This window comes from Schistocerca cancellata, chromosome 8 (assembly GCF_023864275.1).
Source record: "Schistocerca cancellata isolate TAMUIC-IGC-003103 chromosome 8, iqSchCanc2.1, whole genome shotgun sequence".
In the NCBI taxonomy this organism is placed as follows: Eukaryota; Metazoa; Arthropoda; class Insecta; order Orthoptera; family Acrididae; genus Schistocerca; species Schistocerca cancellata.
This window is the reverse complement of record NC_064633.1, coordinates 595,285,638-595,304,829: the sequence shown is the minus strand read 5'-3', so window position 1 is coordinate 595,304,829 and position 19,192 is coordinate 595,285,638. Positions and strand designations below refer to the sequence as shown.

General features: G+C 41.8%; 1 protein-coding gene across 1 annotated transcript in view; it reads right to left on the bottom strand.

The window, feature by feature from the left end:
• LOC126095699 (cytochrome P450 6a2-like) overlaps window positions 1-5,327 on the bottom strand; it is a 108,905-nt gene extending 103,578 nt beyond the window's left edge. Inside the window, exon 1 of the mRNA XM_049910451.1 lies at window positions 4,618-5,327. Within this exon, the coding sequence (XP_049766408.1) occupies window positions 4,618-4,940 (323 nt within the window). The 5' untranslated portion in view covers window positions 4,941-5,327. The remainder of the gene's footprint in view (window positions 1-4,617) is intronic.
• Between the last annotated feature and the right edge of the window lie 13,865 nt (window positions 5,328-19,192).

Genomic DNA, 19,192 nt, shown 5'->3' with positions numbered 1-19,192 from the left:
TTATTTCGTAAAGAATTGTGAACTTTCTGTTTCCAGCGATTATGTGGGTAACAGTGCAGGTTTCTAGTGTGTAAATCATTATCCTTGCTAGTATTTACTTTTGTTTCGCTGAAGCAGTTTGTTTACGTGTTGCGGAATGTTTCTTGCCCAAGTGCTACATATATTTTTGGAAGTAAATATACTTTAGTGTGCAATAAAGGCGAACTATGCGCCCAACAAGTAATTCAATAAAAGGATATTTCGTGGTAACCAGTTCACAAACAAAGCAAGCGACACTGCTGTAAGTTACCTATGTATCACTTCTCCAGGGAAGAAATTCCCACATGGCCCTCTTCTTGGTGATTCAAATTTTTGCGTTAAAAATGGCGCTGTTCGTACTGGATTTGTTGTTGTTCATGTGGGCATCTTTATCTTCTCTGATAAAGGAAGTGGCGAAATGTAAACAATGTGATGGTGTAGGCTGTCTGGAAATAACTGAACAAGGAAATAGCAGGAAGGATTTAGCGTCAAAATTAGTTGTTCTATGTAGATCCTGCAATGAATCTACCTTGAAAATGACTTCGAACATCGTGCATAATACATATGATGCGAATTTGAAGTCAGAGTGTGCAGTGCATGCAATAGGAAAAGGAAAAAAAGGCTGCTCAAACGTTTTGTGGTTCGTTGGACCTTCCTTCCCCTCCCAGTAGGTTCAGCAGGTACATAAAAGTACCTTTAAGTGCCTTCACGGTTGTGTCTAAAGCATCTATGAAACGTGTAGTAGAAGTAAGTGTAAATATTAGTGGAACCAGGGACATTGCTGTTGCACTAGATTGGATATGGCAACATCAAGGACGTCGTTCCTTGAATGGTGTTGTAACTGCTATTGCTCTGGATAATGGATAAGTTGTTGATGTTGAGTGCTTATCTAAGTACTGCCACACCTGACATGGTAACACTGAAGCACATATTGAACATCAGTGTTCTAAGAATTACGATGGTTGCAGTGGAGGTATGGAGTGTGATAGAGCTCTAAAAATATTTCAGAGGTCGGTGCCCGTATATAACATTAAATATACGAAGTGCCTAGTCGATGGGAACTCTAAAACTTTCAATAAAGTGAATGAGTTCAATGTTTATTGTGATACTTTGGTAACAAAACTGGAGAGTTGTGGACATGTGCAAGAGAGGATGGGTGCTAGATTGAAGAAGCTACGAAGAGAAATGGAAGGACAGTTGTTGTCTGATGAGAAATATCTGTCTGGCCGAGGTAGATTGACAGAAACTGAAATAGACCTTCTTTAGAGTTATAACGGGCTGGCGATTAGACGAACTGCACTTCTGAATGATTTTACAGCACTGAGAAAAGCTGTATGGGCCACCTACTTTCATAAGGTGTCCACAGATGACCACCCTGTTCACCTGTTTACGGACTTTGCCCTAAAGGAGAAGATTCTTGGTCTGGTTACCAAAAAAAGAAACAAAAGGTGGTCAAATATACCATCATAAGCATTCTCTTCCTGAGCCTGTTATGAATGAAATAAATCCAATTTTGGGAGACCTGAGTGACCTTGTTTTGCTTAGTAAATATCTTCATGGGGGCACTCAGAATACAAATGAAAGATTCAATCACTGCATATGGGAAAGATTACCCAAGAACGTTTTTGTAGCACTAAATACATTAAATGTTTGTGTATTAGATGCAGTGATAAGTTTCCATGATGGAGTGATAGCAAGGTAGGAAACCCTGAGAAATTTAGGCACAAAATATGGAAGATCAATTGCTTGAGTGTGATAGACAACAGGTGCATGAAGCCGACAGATTCGCTCTTCAAGTTACCAAAGAAGCAATAAGGGGTAAATGGAATCCCAAGAGGAAGCTTGAAGATGGGTAAATGCTGCAGGATGAAGACTATATGACTATGCTTCAGAAATGTCTGAGGCACAGTTTAAACAATGGTTCAAATGGCTCTGAGCACTATTGGACTCAACTTCTGTGGTCATTAGTCCCCTAGAACTTAGAACTAGTTAAACCTAACTAACCCAAGGACATCACAAACATCCATGCCCGAGGCAGGATTCGAACCTGCGACCGTAGCGGTCTTGCGGTTCCAGACTGCAGCGCCTTTAACCGCACGGCCACTTCGGCCGGCTAGGCACAGTTTAATTGGACTTATATCTTCATTTGCAATTGCCCACAAGTTGTATTTTTCCGAATTCAGGTACATATACTTCCTAAAGTATATAAAGCATTGCTGTAATTTTTTTCTGTAACTTGGAATAGCCCATATTTATGTATTAGACCTAAGCTTTATTACAGAATCAATCAAATTATAGAAAAAAACAACATCTTTATTAAGAAAAAATTAAAATGTAAGATTTGATATTTTTATCGTTGTAATATACATAATAGGTGGAACTAAACAGGTCTATTACCTCAGCCATCATGTCATGCATATCTGGTAAACATTTGCTCTCCTCCAAACGTATAACCCTTGATTAAATCGTACCTCAACTTGAGGAAGCATTTTGGAAAGAAATTGCGTCAATTTCTTTGTAAATTTTTAATAACCGTAAGCAGGTTCAAAAATCTTCAGAATACTTCTCATCTACTTAGAAAGTGTGCTGCATTACCTGATATCAACAAAAATTCTCTAAACCATACACGTTATAAACAGTGCCTGAAAGAAATAGGTGTTGATTTTTACATAATACTGAGCCGGAGAAGTACCCTGTATTCTCAAGCTTCATCTAAACATATGGGCTAACATTTCAGATCGGATTTGCACCTGGAGACATTTCAGGCCAATCCATGATGGACACCCCATTGTCTTGTTCCCATACACACATACATACATTAATCCTTGTTCCACAGATCATGAATACGACATTTTGTAATGATGTGGAACGTGTCACATTAACATAAGTTGTCACTTTTACATGACGTACAGAGACGGCTGTGACGTTTCGGATTATTACGCTCTTGACACACCTAGTTTGCCTCGTTCGAACCAAACAGCTTCTTAACGGACGTCAGATGGTATTTTTGATAAATACTGCATATTGTTTCAGCATTTAAATTGGCTGTAAATAAGTGCAAATATCCAAAACTGCAAGCGACAAAACAAAGCATTCAGCTATCACACTGTTTGTCTATACACTGTGCAAAACCACATTGAGTACAGATTCGAGACCAGTATCAGAGATGTCGCTGCTGACGTTACATTTTAATTATGGTTCAAAAATGGTTCAAATGGCTCTGAGCACTATGGGACTTAACTTCTGCGGTCATCAGTCCCCTAGAACTTAGAACTACCTAAACCCAACTAACCTAAGGAGATCACACACATCCATGCCAGAGGCAGGATTCGAACCTACGACCGTAGCGATCGCGCGGTTCCAGACTGTAGCTCCAAGAACCGCTCGCCCACTCCAGCCGGCTTCAATTATGGTATACACTTGTTCCTGGAAGTGATTTCATTGTACAAAACTTTTGAATTTTATCCGTTTTTGCTCCACATGTTCACCGTAAGTGCTGAATAACCAATATTGCGATATGGGCTGTTATGGAAATACCTTCTAGCTGCAATTAACACGACACTACAGAAGTAGGACACTAAATCAAAATTGAGTTCTACGACCTCACTGATGTGTTAACAGACGGCAGTGGAAACTGGGCAAGACAATAATCAATCAAGAGGAGATGAGAAGCTGGCGAGGTGAGATTTCTATGATCTGTGGCAGGCTACACACTACTGTAGAAAAAGTTATACAAAAATAATAATAAAAAGTGTTTGTGACAAACAGAAGGAACTGGAAGTATTAAATATAAACGGTAGAACGCAGGACAGCAAATTAAAATGGAAAAAGTATATTATAGGAGTACACAGTAACCGAATGCCAGTGATTATGCTAACGTGTTGATCCATATAATGAGAGAAGGTAGGAACTCCTCTCACGAGAATACATCTCAAGTGGTGGTGGTGGTGGTTAGTGTTTAACGTCCCGTCGACAACGAGGTCATTAGAGACGGAGCGCAAGCTCGGGTTAGGGAAGGATTGGGAAGGAAATCGGCCGTGCCCTTTCAAAGGAACCATCCCGGCATTTGCCTGAAACGATTTAGGGATATCACGGAAAACCTAAATCAGGATGGCCGGAGACGGGATTGAACCGTTGTCCTCCCGAATGCGAGTCCAGTGTGCTAACCACTGCGCCACCTTGCTCGGTTACATCTCAAGAGAATACAGTACAATTTACCTTGAAGAAGGAACTAGACCTAAGGGCTAAATCTTGAAGATTATTATGATGATGGGCAGATGGAGCTGTAGAGAACACAATTTCTAGGGGAAGCAACTTTTAGTATATACATAAAAAGTAAACGTGGCTACCGGAGTGTGTGCTACACAGAGACGAAGGGATGGACACAGGAAATGACGAAATTAATCTTGAGACAGATCAACGAAGAAGGCAGTTTTGGCTCACAGAGAATACAATTTCTAGTGGAAGTAACGTTTAGAATATACATAACAAGTAAACGAGGTTACCTGAGTGTGTGCTACACAGAGACGAAGGGTTGGACACAAGAAATAGCGAAATTAGTCAGGAGACAGAGCAACAAAGAAGGTACTTTCGGCTCACCTGGCATGGAAATATCTCTCGTCCCACAGGTTGACCTTCTTGATGACTTCAGGGTCTCTGAGCAGCAGATACGGTCGGGTCATCAAGTAGAAACCTCCGACAGGGCATCCTTCGAGGCGGCGGTAGACATTCTCGATCAAAGCGGCGAAGCTCTCCCGCATGAAGAAGAGACCAGCGGCGTTGCCGAAGAGGAGCGTCGGTTCGACGTAGGGGACTCCCAGCTTGCGCCAGTAGGCGTTGACCTCTCTCAAGAAGACCACCAACAACAGCAGCGAGAGCCCCAACAGGAGGAGGGTCAAGGGCCATCCGCTGAGGTGCGCCATTGTTTTCTGCTACTGCGAAGACTGGATTGTGCTACACCAGTTCACCACTGGTCGTTTACTCTGGTTCCAAGCGCGTTATCCAAAGCGCGTAACAGCGAATCCTGACGCTTGCACTTCATATGAGGCACGGTATAGGTATTCATCACTCTCGACGCACACCTTGTGACGTTAATTCGGTTCATAGCAGTCTCACTGACTAGCATTACCTGTTCTGTTCTAACAGTTACACACTTTTACACTGTCCTACAACGGTTTACTTCCGCAGCCTTGCAACGTGTCTGCGTTCTATTTCCGCACCCGCTGTGGAAACCGCCGAACCGCCCTTTTTAGGAATGCATCCACGTGAGACGAGGCGTTTGTTTGACTGACCGCATGCCGCCGCGGATGTCTGCTCCGCGCATGCGCCGCGCACTGGCCAGCGTCCTCCCGGCAAGCACATTTATAGCGCGTCACGTCTGCGCCGGGCCTGCCTTTTTGCTTGCTTGCTTGCGTTGCGCGTGACGTCACGGTGAGTCGTCATATCTGGCGGTCTCGCGCCCAGTTAGCAAACTCTGATGCAACGGCGGCTGGGCTGAACGCCACTGCGTCTGCGCCCTTTCCGTTTGGTGGATTCTCTCTTCTCTCTCCGTTTGTCTCTCACCTGTATCTACATCTACTTACATACTCCGCAAGCCACCTGACGGTGTGTGGCGGAGGGTACCTTGAGTACCTCTATCGGTTCTCCCTTCTATTCCAGTCTCGTATTGTTCGTGGTAAGAAGGATTGTCGGTATGCTTCTGTGTGGGCTCTAATCTCTCTGATTTTATCCTCATGGCCTCTTCGCGAGATATACGTAGGAGGGAGCAATATACTGCTTGACTCCTCGGTGAAGGTATGTTCTCGAAACTTCAACAAAAGCCTGTACCGAGCTACTGAGCGTCTCTCCTGCAGAGTATTCCACAGGAGTTTATCTATCATCTCCGTAACGCTTTCGCGATTACTAAATGATCCTGTAACGAAGCGCGCTGCTTTCCGTTGGATCTTCACCCTGAGCTTTTGCTCTTATTTACAAGTAAACACTTTCTTTCATTAGTCAGCATATAGCTAATTCCGCACCCTTCGGTCCTGAGAAGCTACATCGGGATAAACATATAAAATGTAGACTGTCAATGGCTTGGAAAGCGTTTCTGAAGAAGAGAAATTTGTTGACATCGAGTATAGATTTAAGTGTCAGGAATTCGTTTCTCAAAGTACTTGTATGGAGTGTAGCCATGTATGGAAGTGAATTGTGGACGATAAATAGTTTGGACAAGAAGAGAATAGAAGCTTTCGAAATGTGGTGCTACAGAAGAATGCTGAAGATTAGATGGGTAAATCACGTAACTAATGAGGAGGTATTGAATAGAATCGGGGAGAAGAGGAGATTGTGGCACAACTTGACAGGAAGAAGGGACCGGTTGGTAGGTCATGTTCTGAGGCACCAGGGGATCACAAATTTAGCATTGGAGGGCAGCGTGGAGGGTATAAATCGTAGAGGGAGACCAAGGCATGAATACACTAAGCAGATTCAGAAGGATGTAGGTTGCAGTAGGCCCTGGGAGATGAAGAAGCTTGCACAGGATGAGAGTACCATGGAGAGCTGCATCAAACTAGTCTCAGGACAGAAGACAACAAGCTACGTAGACTCGTTATATGTAAATTGAAGGGGATCATGGATCTCAGCAGCAGGGGGACATTACGTGGAAGAAGCGGAGACGAGTGAAAATGTGTACTGGAGCGGAATTCGAACCCGAGATCGCCTGAATACGAGGCAGATGCGTTAAGCAATTCGGGACACGGCTTTATGGCAACTGCGTGGATTACATCGGCACGCCTCAAGGCCGATCTACTTTTCCACCGAGCGCCACCTTTCCATTATACTCCTGTTCGCTGCTTAGATATTTGTGCATTCCCACCGATGAAAGTTGATCCATTGCCCAGCTAGGAGTATCAATTACATAAATGCAAGGTGTCTGTTCTTTCGGACATGTCCGCTGCTGTTTTTGGAAAAGAACGAGGCAAACTGCTGACATAATGTGCATATTTCCTCACAATAATATCTTACGGAATACTTTTGTGGGGATACTCACCTCTTAGAAAGAGAGGCTCAAACGTACAAAAGAGAGATGAAAAATAGTTTGGACGAAAAGAGAATAGAAGCTTTTGGAATGTGGTGCTACAGAAGAATGCTGAAGATTAAATGAGTAGATCACATAACTAATGAGGAGGTATTGAATAGCATTGGGGAGACGAGGAGTTTGTGGCACAACTTGACAAGAAGGAGGGATCGGTTGGTAGGACATGTTCTGAGGCATCAAGGGATCACCAATTTAGTATTGGAGGGCAGTGTGGAGGGTAAAAATCGTAGAGGGAGACCAAGAGATGAATACACTAAACAGAATCAGAAGGATGTAGGCTGCAGTACGTATTGGGAGATGAAGAAGCTTGCACAGGATAGAGTAGCACGGAGAGCTGCATCAAACCAGTCTCAAGACTGCAGACCACAACAACAACAACAACGTGTTGCATTCTGCATTTAAAGGCAGAGAAAAGCAACGGCTAATTCAGTCTCTAATAACAGTCTTGAACAACCGTAGTAGTAGGTAAGGACACCAGATACCACAGATGTGAAGGCAGTAGGTGAAATACAAAAAATGCAATCCATTTGCGGGTTATATCACTGTGTCGGCGTACACCATCTCTTCCTCGGTCTCCCCTAAATCACTCTTGCCCCAAGCTTTGTATTCCATTGCTAGTTTAGCAAGCATTTCTGGCGGCGTACGGAGTGCATGTGGTTTATATTTTTCGTTGTATCACTTCTACGTTCTTGGCTGCCTCCCTAATTCTTCCCTACTACTTCGTCTCTGATTTTCTCTTCCCCAGTGCAGCCTTCCAGGGCTCTTCTGATACTTATAGCTGTCGTAAATCGATATTTCTAAGCGTGCAAGTTTCCGTCCCACATTATTAAGTTGAGACTCCGATGCCTTCATAAAATTTCCCTCGTGTTTCTTTCCTTGTTTCAATCTTAAGTGTTCTCCTTATTGTGCCATATATACGGTTGCAAGTATTAGTTTTTTCTATATATCCACGTCCTGTCCATACGATACGTCACATCCTAAATACAGGAAAAGGATTACCTGTTATAGCGCCTTATTGTCGAGGTTAGTTTCGTTTGTATTGGGAAAGTACCTACAGGTGCCATGCATACGTTACATTCAGAGATATATTCACGTTACTTCCTGTAATTTATCTTCATTGTTCACTCGGAAATTACATCGTGCTAATGTGTTGGTTCAAAAAATGGTTCAAATAGCTCTGAGCACTATGCGACTTAACATCTGTGGTCATCAGTCCCCTAGACCTTGAACTACTTAAACCTAACTAACCTAAGGACATCACACATATCCATGCCCAGGGCCGGATTCGAACTTGCGACCGTAATGGTCGCTCGGTTCCAGACTGTAGCGCCTACAACCGCACGGCCGCTCTGGCCGGCGCTAATGTGTTCATTATCCATAATATTTGTACGTGGTGGCATTATATCTCTTATGCATTCTCTGATCGCGTAATCTACATACACTGAAGCGCCAAGGAAACTGATATAGGGATGCGTATTCAAATTCTGAGATATGTAAACAGGCAGCATGTCACGTTGCGATGGGTAACGCCCACATTACACAAGTGTCTAGAGCTGTTGTTAGATCGGTTACAGTTACTGAAATGGCAGGTTATCAAGACTTAAGTCAGTTTGAACGTGTTGTTACAGTCGGCGCAAGGGCGATGGGCACAGCATCTCAGAGGTAGCGATGAGGGAATTTTCCCGTACGACCATTTCACGAGTGTACCGTGAGCATCAGGAATCCCGTAAAACGTAGAATCTCCGACATCGCTGAGGCCGGAAAAGGATCCTGCAAGAATGGGACCAACGACGACCGAAGAGAATCGTTCAACGTGACGGAAGTGCAACCCTTCAGCAAATTGTTGCAGATTTCATAAACGGCCTGCGACCGAACCGCCGAATCTTTCCATCAGTAAATGGGGTATGTTCTCCACTGACTCGGTTGTTTTAACCCCCTCCACTGACGGAATGACCCGCTTCCTAATTCCGTATGTATAAAACCAATACGGACTTGTAGCTGTCACGCCTTTGCGCTTACTGCTACGTATTTTAACTGTAAATAGCTCAGTCCTAATGGTAAGAGGTAGTAGTGAATTCACGTTGTTAATATTTGAATACAGCACAGCTGCCACAAGCTCAGCTCACTTTTACTCCACTCCTACCCTCGCCATTGCACCACATTAACTAGGTGCTACGTGGACCTTGCTAAATTCACTTGCGTATACATTTTTGACCGTTACTCGCCAGTATTTACCTAATGATTAGTACACTCCTAACCGGACTATCTCCCTAAGAGCTGTGATGATTGAACGGGTTCGATCCACGGCCTACAGTGCCCTACAGTTCACACGGTAGCACTGCCTACCTGACCCACTTAACTTGGTAGTGAGCTTATGTATCCAATCACCACTGCTAGCAGCAGTGGATAATCCTATCAGCACGACGAGAGCAGCAGACTTACCGTCGAATCCTCCTGAAAATACTTATAACTACGGTCGCCAGCTCTGAAGGAGCAAAAGAATAAATCAATTTTTGGCTCGTTTCAAAGTGAAATGGCTTGAGTTGAATTTAAACTTAATTCTGAATATTACTATTTCTGATCATTCTAGATGATTCTACAAAGCAAATACTCTCTCAATATCTGTGAGTTGGCTTGGTAATTACTACCAAGACAGTTTATGCAACTTGGGTTATCAAAATTCTATCCTTCAACTTATTTAATGATTTTGGATATTACTCTTTGGAGAATTGATACAGAATTATTTAAGTGACTTTACTTGAAAGGTTACTCAGAAAAATTTAAGTAACTATAAATAGGCGACTCATTCTGGTGTGACCATTGCTCTTTTCAACATTCTTATACGCTAAAGTATTCTACAACCAAAAGAATTGTAAATGAAAGAGGCGATGGTGGCCTCAGTCTGATTTCACTATACTATGTTTGAGGTTACTACACTTTACAAAGAACAACATGCGCCGTAATTATACTCATTACTATATTCTGTCCTCTGCACTTGTGTAAAAGAAAACTGGTATTCTCCTTTTACATGTATACAAAGTTCGACTTAACAACTGAAATCAGTCTTGCCTTGGGTAGACGTGTCGGTGCTGGTGGTGAGATGCATGTGGCTAACGCAGCTCTTCACGCCTCATGCCCTTAATGGCGGCTGGAACTACGAGCTGTAGCACTCGTATAAGCTACTGCACGTCCGCCATAAAATCTGGGCGCAGGAACTCTTACAATCAGCCCCAGTGGCATAGAGGCGGCTTCAACAACCATTCGTCGCGATTTACTCCAACAACGGCGACGATATTCGCCTCTTCTCTGGTGCACAATCACTTTTGCGTGAACACAGTTACACACGTCCGATCACGTCAACACTCCCCAGGCCATTCCATTGTTCAGTCCCTGTGTCTCCAGCTACCTCTAGCTACGCTCGTATCACCAAGAGTGGGGGCGTTCTCCTACCACCTTTTTACCGAAATCATTTAGTATTTAAGAATATTTATATTTACTACCCTGGAGTTCAAACCAGTCATAATAATTTACTACTAGCGCTTTACAACATTAAATTATACAGTAATAACTTATAATTACCAAGAAAAAGAATACATTTGACTCCGAGGGCTTAGTGCATTGTCTGACAGGTACCGCTAATTCCCAGTTTCGCCAATAGATGGCATCAGGGTGCACTCCCTGGCAGTCTCACACAAGCGCGCCCGTTTCTGACGCGCGGGCTCCAAATTCCTATCAGCCCACCATCATTTCAGTTCCGTTACAGGCCGTTGTGGCCGAGCAGTTCTAGGCGCTTCAGTCTGGAACCGCGCGACCGCTACGGTCGCAGGTTCGAATCCTGCCTCGGGCATGGACGTGTGTGATGTCCTTAGGTTAGTTATGTTTAAGTAGTTCTAAGTTCTAGGGGACTGATGACCTCAGATGTTAAGTCCCATAGTGCTCAGAGCCACTTTGCAGATTTCAATGCTAGGCTGTCCACAAATGTCAGCGTGCTAACCATTCATCGAAACATGATCGATATGAGCTTTTGGATCCGAAGGCCCACTCGTGTACCCTTGATGACTGCACGACACAAAGCTTTATACCTCACCAGGGCCCATCAACACCGACGTTGGACTGTTGATGACTGGAGACATGTCGTCCCATATTGTATCGAGCGGATGGACGTGTACGGGTATGGAGCCAGCCTTATGAGTCCATGAACCCTGCCTGTCAGCAGGGGATTGTTCTGGCTTGTGGAGGCTCTGTAAAGGTTAGGGGCGTGTGCAGTTGCGGTGATACGGGACCCCTGATATGTCTAGATGTGACTCTGACAGGTGACACGTCGTAAGCATCCTGTCTGATCATATCCATCTATTCATGTCCATTGTGCATTCCGATGGACTTGGATATTCCAGCAGGATAATATGACACCCCAAAAGTCCATAATTGCTAGAAACATTCATCTGAGTTTAAGCACTTCCGCTGGCCACCATACTTCCCAGAAATGAACATTATTCAGCATATCTGGGATGCCTTGCAAGTCGCTGTTCAGAAAAGATCTCCACACCCTCGTACCCTTACGGATTTATGGACAACCCTACGGGATTCACGGTGTCAGTTCCCTCCAGCACAGCTTCGGACATTAGTCGAGTTCATGCCACGTTGGGTTGCGGCACCTACATCTACATCTACATCCATACTCCGCAAGCCACCTGACGGTGTGTGGCGGAGGGTACCTTCAGTGCCTCTATCGGTTCTCCCTTCTATTCCAGTCTCTTATTGTTCGTGGAAAGAAGGATTGTCGGTATGCCTCTGTGTGGGCTCTAATCTCTCTGATTTTATCCTCATGGTCTCTTCGCGAGATATACGTAGGAGGGAGCAATATACTGCTTGACTCTTCGGTGAAGGTATGTTCTCGAAACTTTGACAAAAGCCCGTACCGAGCTACTGAGCGTCTCTCCTGCAGAGTCTTCCACTGGAGTTTATCTATCATCTCCGTAACGCTTTCGCGATTACTAAATGATCCTGTAACGAAGCGCGCTGCTCTCCGTTGGATCTTCTCTATGTCTTGTATCAACCCTATCTGGTACGGATCCCACACTGCTGAGCAGTATTCAAGCAGTGGGCGAACAAGCGTACTGTAACCTACTCCCTTTGTTTTCGGATTGTCTCTGCGTGTTCACTTGGGCCCGACACGATATTAGGCAGATGTACCTGTTCCTTTGACTCTTCAGTGTAGATATTGAATTATGCGGGATACAAGGTAACCTTTGTCTTAATACCTGTTTCGTTTGTAATCACGCATTTCAATTCTAAATTGGTATTCATATACCGGCTTTTTGCGGCCTGTGTTAGATGTTAAGGAGTTCCTATTCTTTACGTTATAGCAATTAGCGTATGTCTGTGAATTCTGTCAGATTCTTTTTCATTATTCATAAATGGTAGGCGAGTTTCCAGGCTAAATTCTCATCTCCCTTGTGTATCTGTGCGAAAGTATCGTCTCTGCATGGTTTTCCTTTTCTAGTGGAGTAACTGTTGTACTGGAAAAGCATGTACCACAGTCAACACTAGCAATGCTATGTTTTTCGACTTTCCTGATGTGGTGGACAGAGTTCCACATAATGTGTGGTTAGAGTAAACGAAAGAAAGAGGTAAGTATTGACGAGTAACAGGGTAGAAATTAGAGTTTAGTTTACGTGAAAATTTGGAGCCATATTTTTGATACAGTAAAGGAATTCTTGATAACTTTGATGCACATTGCTAGAGCACGTAACAATAAAGGAGGAGAAAGTTGCGAACTAACGTAGATAAAACGAGTATTCATCTGTATAGGTCTTAGTTTAATGAAGAAGTTTCAGAGAATGTCTTAAAGGCGGAAGGTGGACACATCCGTCAGAAATATGATCAGATAGCGCAGTTGGGAAAAAGGATGTGAGAGCCTTAGAAATGTGTTACCAAATTCAAAGAGACTACCAGAATATCAGTGCCTCGTATGAACATTAGCAAATGTTCCTACACAAAAACAGGTGCATTTTAGCGCTCGTCAATAGGTAATAAGATGTCATGCCGCTTAACTTCGCTATCGGCGGTCAGTTATTGCAATCATTCAGAACTTTGAGGTGTGTAGATGTCTTGTTCCTCGGTGATGTAGGACGAAACTGCTACGTAGGAGCCGGACGTGTGGCCGTGCGGTTCTAGGCGCTTCAGTCTGGAACCGCGTGACCGCTACGGTCGCAGGTTCGAATCCAGCCTCGGGCATGGATGTGTGTGATGTCCTTAGGTTAGTTAGGTTTAAGTAGTTCTAAGTTCTAGGGGACTGATGACCACAGATGTTAAGTCCCATAGTGCTCAGAGCCATTTGAACCATTTTGCTACGTAGGAATCATATGTCTAACGTTTCGCTGGATTATCATAGGGAAGTGTAAATTATGCTGGAAAGCTGTCACTTGTTAAAAATTAGGTCGATCAGTTCTCCTTATTCATCCGTCTGTGACTTGCTACCTTGGATTAGCGGAAGGAGTAGAGAGGATTCTTAGAATAGCTGCAATATACTTCACGGATCTCCTTAGTCACCGTGAAAGTGTCACTGAAATATTCATCATACTGCAGTGGAGACGTTACAAGAAAGACGTTGTAAGAGGTATGCGCTATATGCGCTGCCTGCAATAGGCAAGGCATAGGAGAGTCTCTGACCAGAGAGCAGTATGTAGTTAGTTGTTGTTTGTCGCTAGTCGGCAGCAATCTTGAGTAGTCTGCGTGAGTCGGCAGTAGTCGGCGCGTGTCTGCGCTTGTCTGCAGTCAGCCCTGGCCGGGACTCTGGAGGATGAGTATTATTGTAGAAGGTAAAGAAGCAGCCTTGCGCATATCTAGTAATGTATGTTAACTGTCATTCAATTTCTTTTTAAAAATATGCCCCAATAATAATTTTTATAATATAAAGTAATTTTTTTAAAAAAAGCACTCATTTCAATTTAAAAAAATATATACAATGCATGATCATTCCTTTCAAGAATTACAAAAAAATATGGGCCAGCATTACACGAAGCTGTGCCGAAAAATTTTAGGTAAGAGCAGATACATTCGCAGTTTTTATTGAGGTAGGAATTTTTTTTTGTTTTCTTATTCAGAGTACAGGGCCGTAGCGCTGCGGTACTGTCGTCATAAAATTTACCAGGTTACTGATTTTTTTTTATTATTTTGGTGTTCAGGAAATTTTCTGTTTCGAACTTAACATTAAATGAGAAAAGAATTTTGTGACTACATTAAATGTGAATGCATTTCTGCACAGAGATTATAAGTGGGAGCCAATTTTGTTCAGAGGTTACTATACACAAAAATTCATTTTTTATTATTATTTCCGTGGGGAGTTTACACATGGTTCATTTTTAATTAATAATTTTGTGGGGAGGTTACATTTGGTTCATGTATTTTAATTTAAAATATTTCCGTGGGGTGGTTACACTTGGCGACATCCGGCCAGGATCGTATTTCTTTGTGAATCTTCTGATAAGTAGTCATATATCTGCTCTCATTTATTTAAATGTAGTTTGCATCTGGCGCAACGCATTTACTAATTTGTCACTCTTTCTTTCACAGATCATCGGCAATTTGTTGCTCTCTGTTGTAATTGTGTTTGTTGCATTTTGCATTGTCCTTGTTTCATTTGTGCTTAATTCTGATTTGTGAAAAATGCCGCGAAAAACTGTTAACAGTACATCGCGATGTGTAATGGATGAAACAGCCGATTCGAATATTTTGACCAATCATACTAGCAACAGTTTGTGTAATAATGATAGTCCTCCATTTACAGACAATCAGTACGTACTGATCACTAGTAATGATTTTAATGCTAATGATGAGCAAACAAATTCAATTCGTCCTCTGTTAATTTAACGACAATTGATGACGCCGGACGTTCTGTTACAATGAACGGTGCCCAGTTCGACACGCCCGATTTGCAAAATTTGAATTGTGAACAGATGAATTTTTCTAACGAAAATGAACAGTGTACTCAAAATACGACAGATTTACTTGATTCCGAGATAGTGACTAACAGTGCACATCCGATGAGCAAACATTTTCAAGAATCACAGAATAACCAAATGGTTACACAAAACGTGATAATTGGAGGTACATCATAAAACAGCACAGAGAATAGAGTGGGTAATATTGGCTTGGATCAAATTATGGCAGTATTGCTACAACAGAATGAAAGACTAGACAACAATTACAAACAACTTAGTGAACAGAACAAACGACTTAATGAAAAACAAGACAACCTTAATGAAAATTTCAAACAACGTAGTGAACAGAACAAACAACTTAGTGAACAGAATAAACAACTTAGTGAACAGATTACAGCCGTTGCCGCGCAATGTCATGATACAAAAGAACAATTACGTGAGGAAATTAAGTCTTGTGCTAGGATAAGTAGTGAAGAAATTACATCTGTTGCTCAAGAATTAAGGAATACGCAAGCAGCTACAACAGAATCACTTAGAGGCGAAATTAGTGCAGTCGCTAAACAATGCTCTGAAAACGCAACACAGTTACGCGACGAGTTTAAATTAATGTCAGCAGAACTTTCGCGCACACTGGATGCAAAGGTAGACGCTAAATTTGACCAACAGAACAGCCAAATTGACGAACGCTTTAATCACCACCTACAAAACAGTGAAACGCGTTACCGTAAATTCATACAGGAACAAAATAAAGTAAATCGACAAGTCATGGAAACAATTACCGCACAGGGGCAGGAAGATAGGCGTAAATTGTTTACGAAAGCGAAAACATACGTAGATAACAATATTGCTACAGTATCAGACGAAATTAATACCATCAAACAGTTGAATACCGAATTGCGTGATGAAATTTCCGATCTTAAATCAAAAACAGATACACATACAGTAGACTTTCAGACAGTGACCGACCGACTCGAACAATTGGAACTAATACAGGATCCCGATGCCATCAAAGCAGACATTAAAAAATTGAACGAAATCACACGTAAAATACAAAAACAAATTAATGCTTGTGACACTAAAAACGATGATCAGGTAAAAATACTGACTGAAAAATATGATGAATTGGCCACTCGTATTGACATTATTGAAAGTAATAATGACAGCAAATCAGACGATACTTCACCGATTTCGTTTAATCAAACACCTGAATTCCAAAATTTACAGCAGACAATCAGTGAGATAGATTCGTCCAATAATACATTACGTAGAAAATTGTCAACTTTACAGCAAGAAGTGACAGAGATGAAAAATATTTCGATCAATAACACGTCACAGCATACGGCACATTCCGAACATTTGTCACACTCACACAACCAGTATAATTTAGGTAATTTACAGAGAGTACGTGACTTAGATTCCGAACAATCGCAGACAAATAGATTCTCAAACAATCCTGAACCTGTTCAGACGTCCAGAGACAATAATTTTGATTACAAACATTTTCTATCAGTGAGAAAATTTAAAGTATTTAAAAATGACAGAACACAGATTCACCTATTGGATAGGATACAACAATTTAGCTTTGCTTTTCCACCGGCTTGGCCCGTAACACATAAACTTGAATTTATTTGCAGTTTTTTGGAAGGCGAACCGGCAACTCGTTTGAGACCGATCGCGAGACAATGCTACTCGGTAGAAGAATTTCAGAATGCTTTTCTGTCAGCGTATTGGTCGAAGACGACACAGCGCGGAATTAAGGATCAATTAATTAGTTTACCGAGTTATGAGAACTCAAATTTTTCCACTGTCACGCAATTTTTTGAACATATGGTCCAACAAAACCAGTACTTAAGTGAACCATACAGTGAATCTGCACTTATTCAATTATGTATTTCTAAATTACCACGATCATTAAGAGTGTCACTTTTAACGGGTCAGCAGAAAGAAAATATTTCGGCATTCAGAGATCTATTACAGCTTTTGGAAGTGCAGCAATCGATTTATTCCTTCGTAAACAAAAATTTTTCACATAATGACCAAGGTCAACAAGGATACAGCAATTACGATCAGTCACGCTATTTCAATAGCAAAGCTAATAGACGCTACGGGAACGACAACCACCAGAATTTTAATAACAGACAAAATTTTAATTATCAGTATCGTCAGAATTATCAGCAACAGCAAACACATTTTGGTAACAATAGAGGCTTTTCTCCACAACAGCAACAAAACCAACCGGTTAGCATACCTAACCAACAATGTAATGTACAAGGTCAACCAAACTTTAATGTTTCGCCGTGTACACGTTTGGCGTCAGCTCCAACAAATAGTAACGCACAGCAATAAGGGAATCAGTACGTACAGAAAACACACTATTTCAATTCCTGTCGCAATGTACCGTATGGAAATGACTATCATGACAGACGTAAAAGTAATGAGCACAATTTTCAGCGTACATTTACTAACAGTCGGTCTTATCAGCAGCAAAATCATCCGCAACAACGTATTATCATGAATGAACCAGACAGTAGATATCATCCCGAACGTAATACGTCAGGAAGAAATAACAGAGCAGTACAAATAGTTGAAATGCCACAGAATCCTCCAGAAAATAACAGCACGTCGGATAGAATTTGACTAAATACAGTACAGGTTGAATCTTCCAGTAACGCAAGCAATACTTTTGACTCAGAGAATCTTGTTCACGAAAATGTTATTACTTTTGATGACATCCGAGATACTCTTTTGCAGGAAAGACCAGTTATTCAAAAAACCATTTCACAACCTGTCATCGAAGTAAAAATTGGATCATCCAAATTTTCAGCAGTAATCGATTCTGGATCTCCTATGTCAGTCATAAATGAGGAAACTTTCAACGAATGTAACAAAGAGAATACCTATCCTACGTTACCATTAGGCAAAACGAAAGTAAAAGGAGCAGTATCTGGTAAAGGAGTAGATGTTAAATTACAGACACATTTATCATTTTGTATTGCAGGTCATACATTTCACTCAAATTTTTGGATTGTTCCCTTACTGACGACAGACGTTATTTTAGGTACGAATTTTCTGGTACAACACGACGCAATTATTGACTTTCAAAACTCCTATTTAATGTTAAAGTATGAAAATGTACAACTGGCTTTAGAATTTCAGCACTCTTTATCTGCAGAAGAACCAACAATTAATCGTACAGAGGTCATTTCCGCATCACGTAGCATAGACTGTCATTCCACATTGTTCACAGATACGTACGTACACAACTATAGTACTCCAGACGAAGCCGCCTATGACGTTATACAGATGATTTCTGATAAAGTTAAACAGAGCAGTGCAAATACAGACGACGAACGCACACAACTACGGAAAATTCTTTTACAGCAAGCTCGAGTTTTTGACAACGTTCCTGGTACTATGTCCGGTTTTATGTATGAATTTCAAGTTAAACAGCACGACACATTTAAAGCCAAACATTATCCCATTCCGTATATTCACAGAGAACAAGTTAAGAAAGAATTGCAAGCTATGCTTGACCAAGGAATTATTGAACCGGCAGTTAGTCCGTACATAAACCCGCTTCATATTGTTAAGAAAAAGGATGGTTCACTTCGCCTCGTACTTGATTCGCGTCACATCATCGACATTATTATTAATGAAACGGATCGCCCACAGACACTAGAAGAACTTCTACAGAAATTTCATGGTACTGCTGTTTATTCCACATTAGATTTGAAATCGGGATTTTGGCAAATTCAACTCCATCCGGACTGCAGAAAGTACACGGCTTTTCTTTGCTTTGGTGACTGTTATCAGTTTTGTGAATTACCGTTCGGTCTAACTATTTCTTCAGCAGCATTTATTCGCGGTTTGAATACAATACTTCCGACAGAACTTAAAGACAGAATCACAATGTATGTAGACGACATTCTTATTGCAGAAGCTAACTGGTCTGAACACAATCTGATTGTTGAACAACAGTTACGAACTTTTCGTGCACAAGGACTCACAGTTAATATCAGTAAATCGCATTTTGGTAAAACCTCTATAAAATTTCTTGGACATGTAATTTCAGCAGAGGGCATTGCGCCTGACCCGGAAAAACTTCAAGCTTTACATGACATTACTGTTCCTACGACGAAGAATCAACTACGCA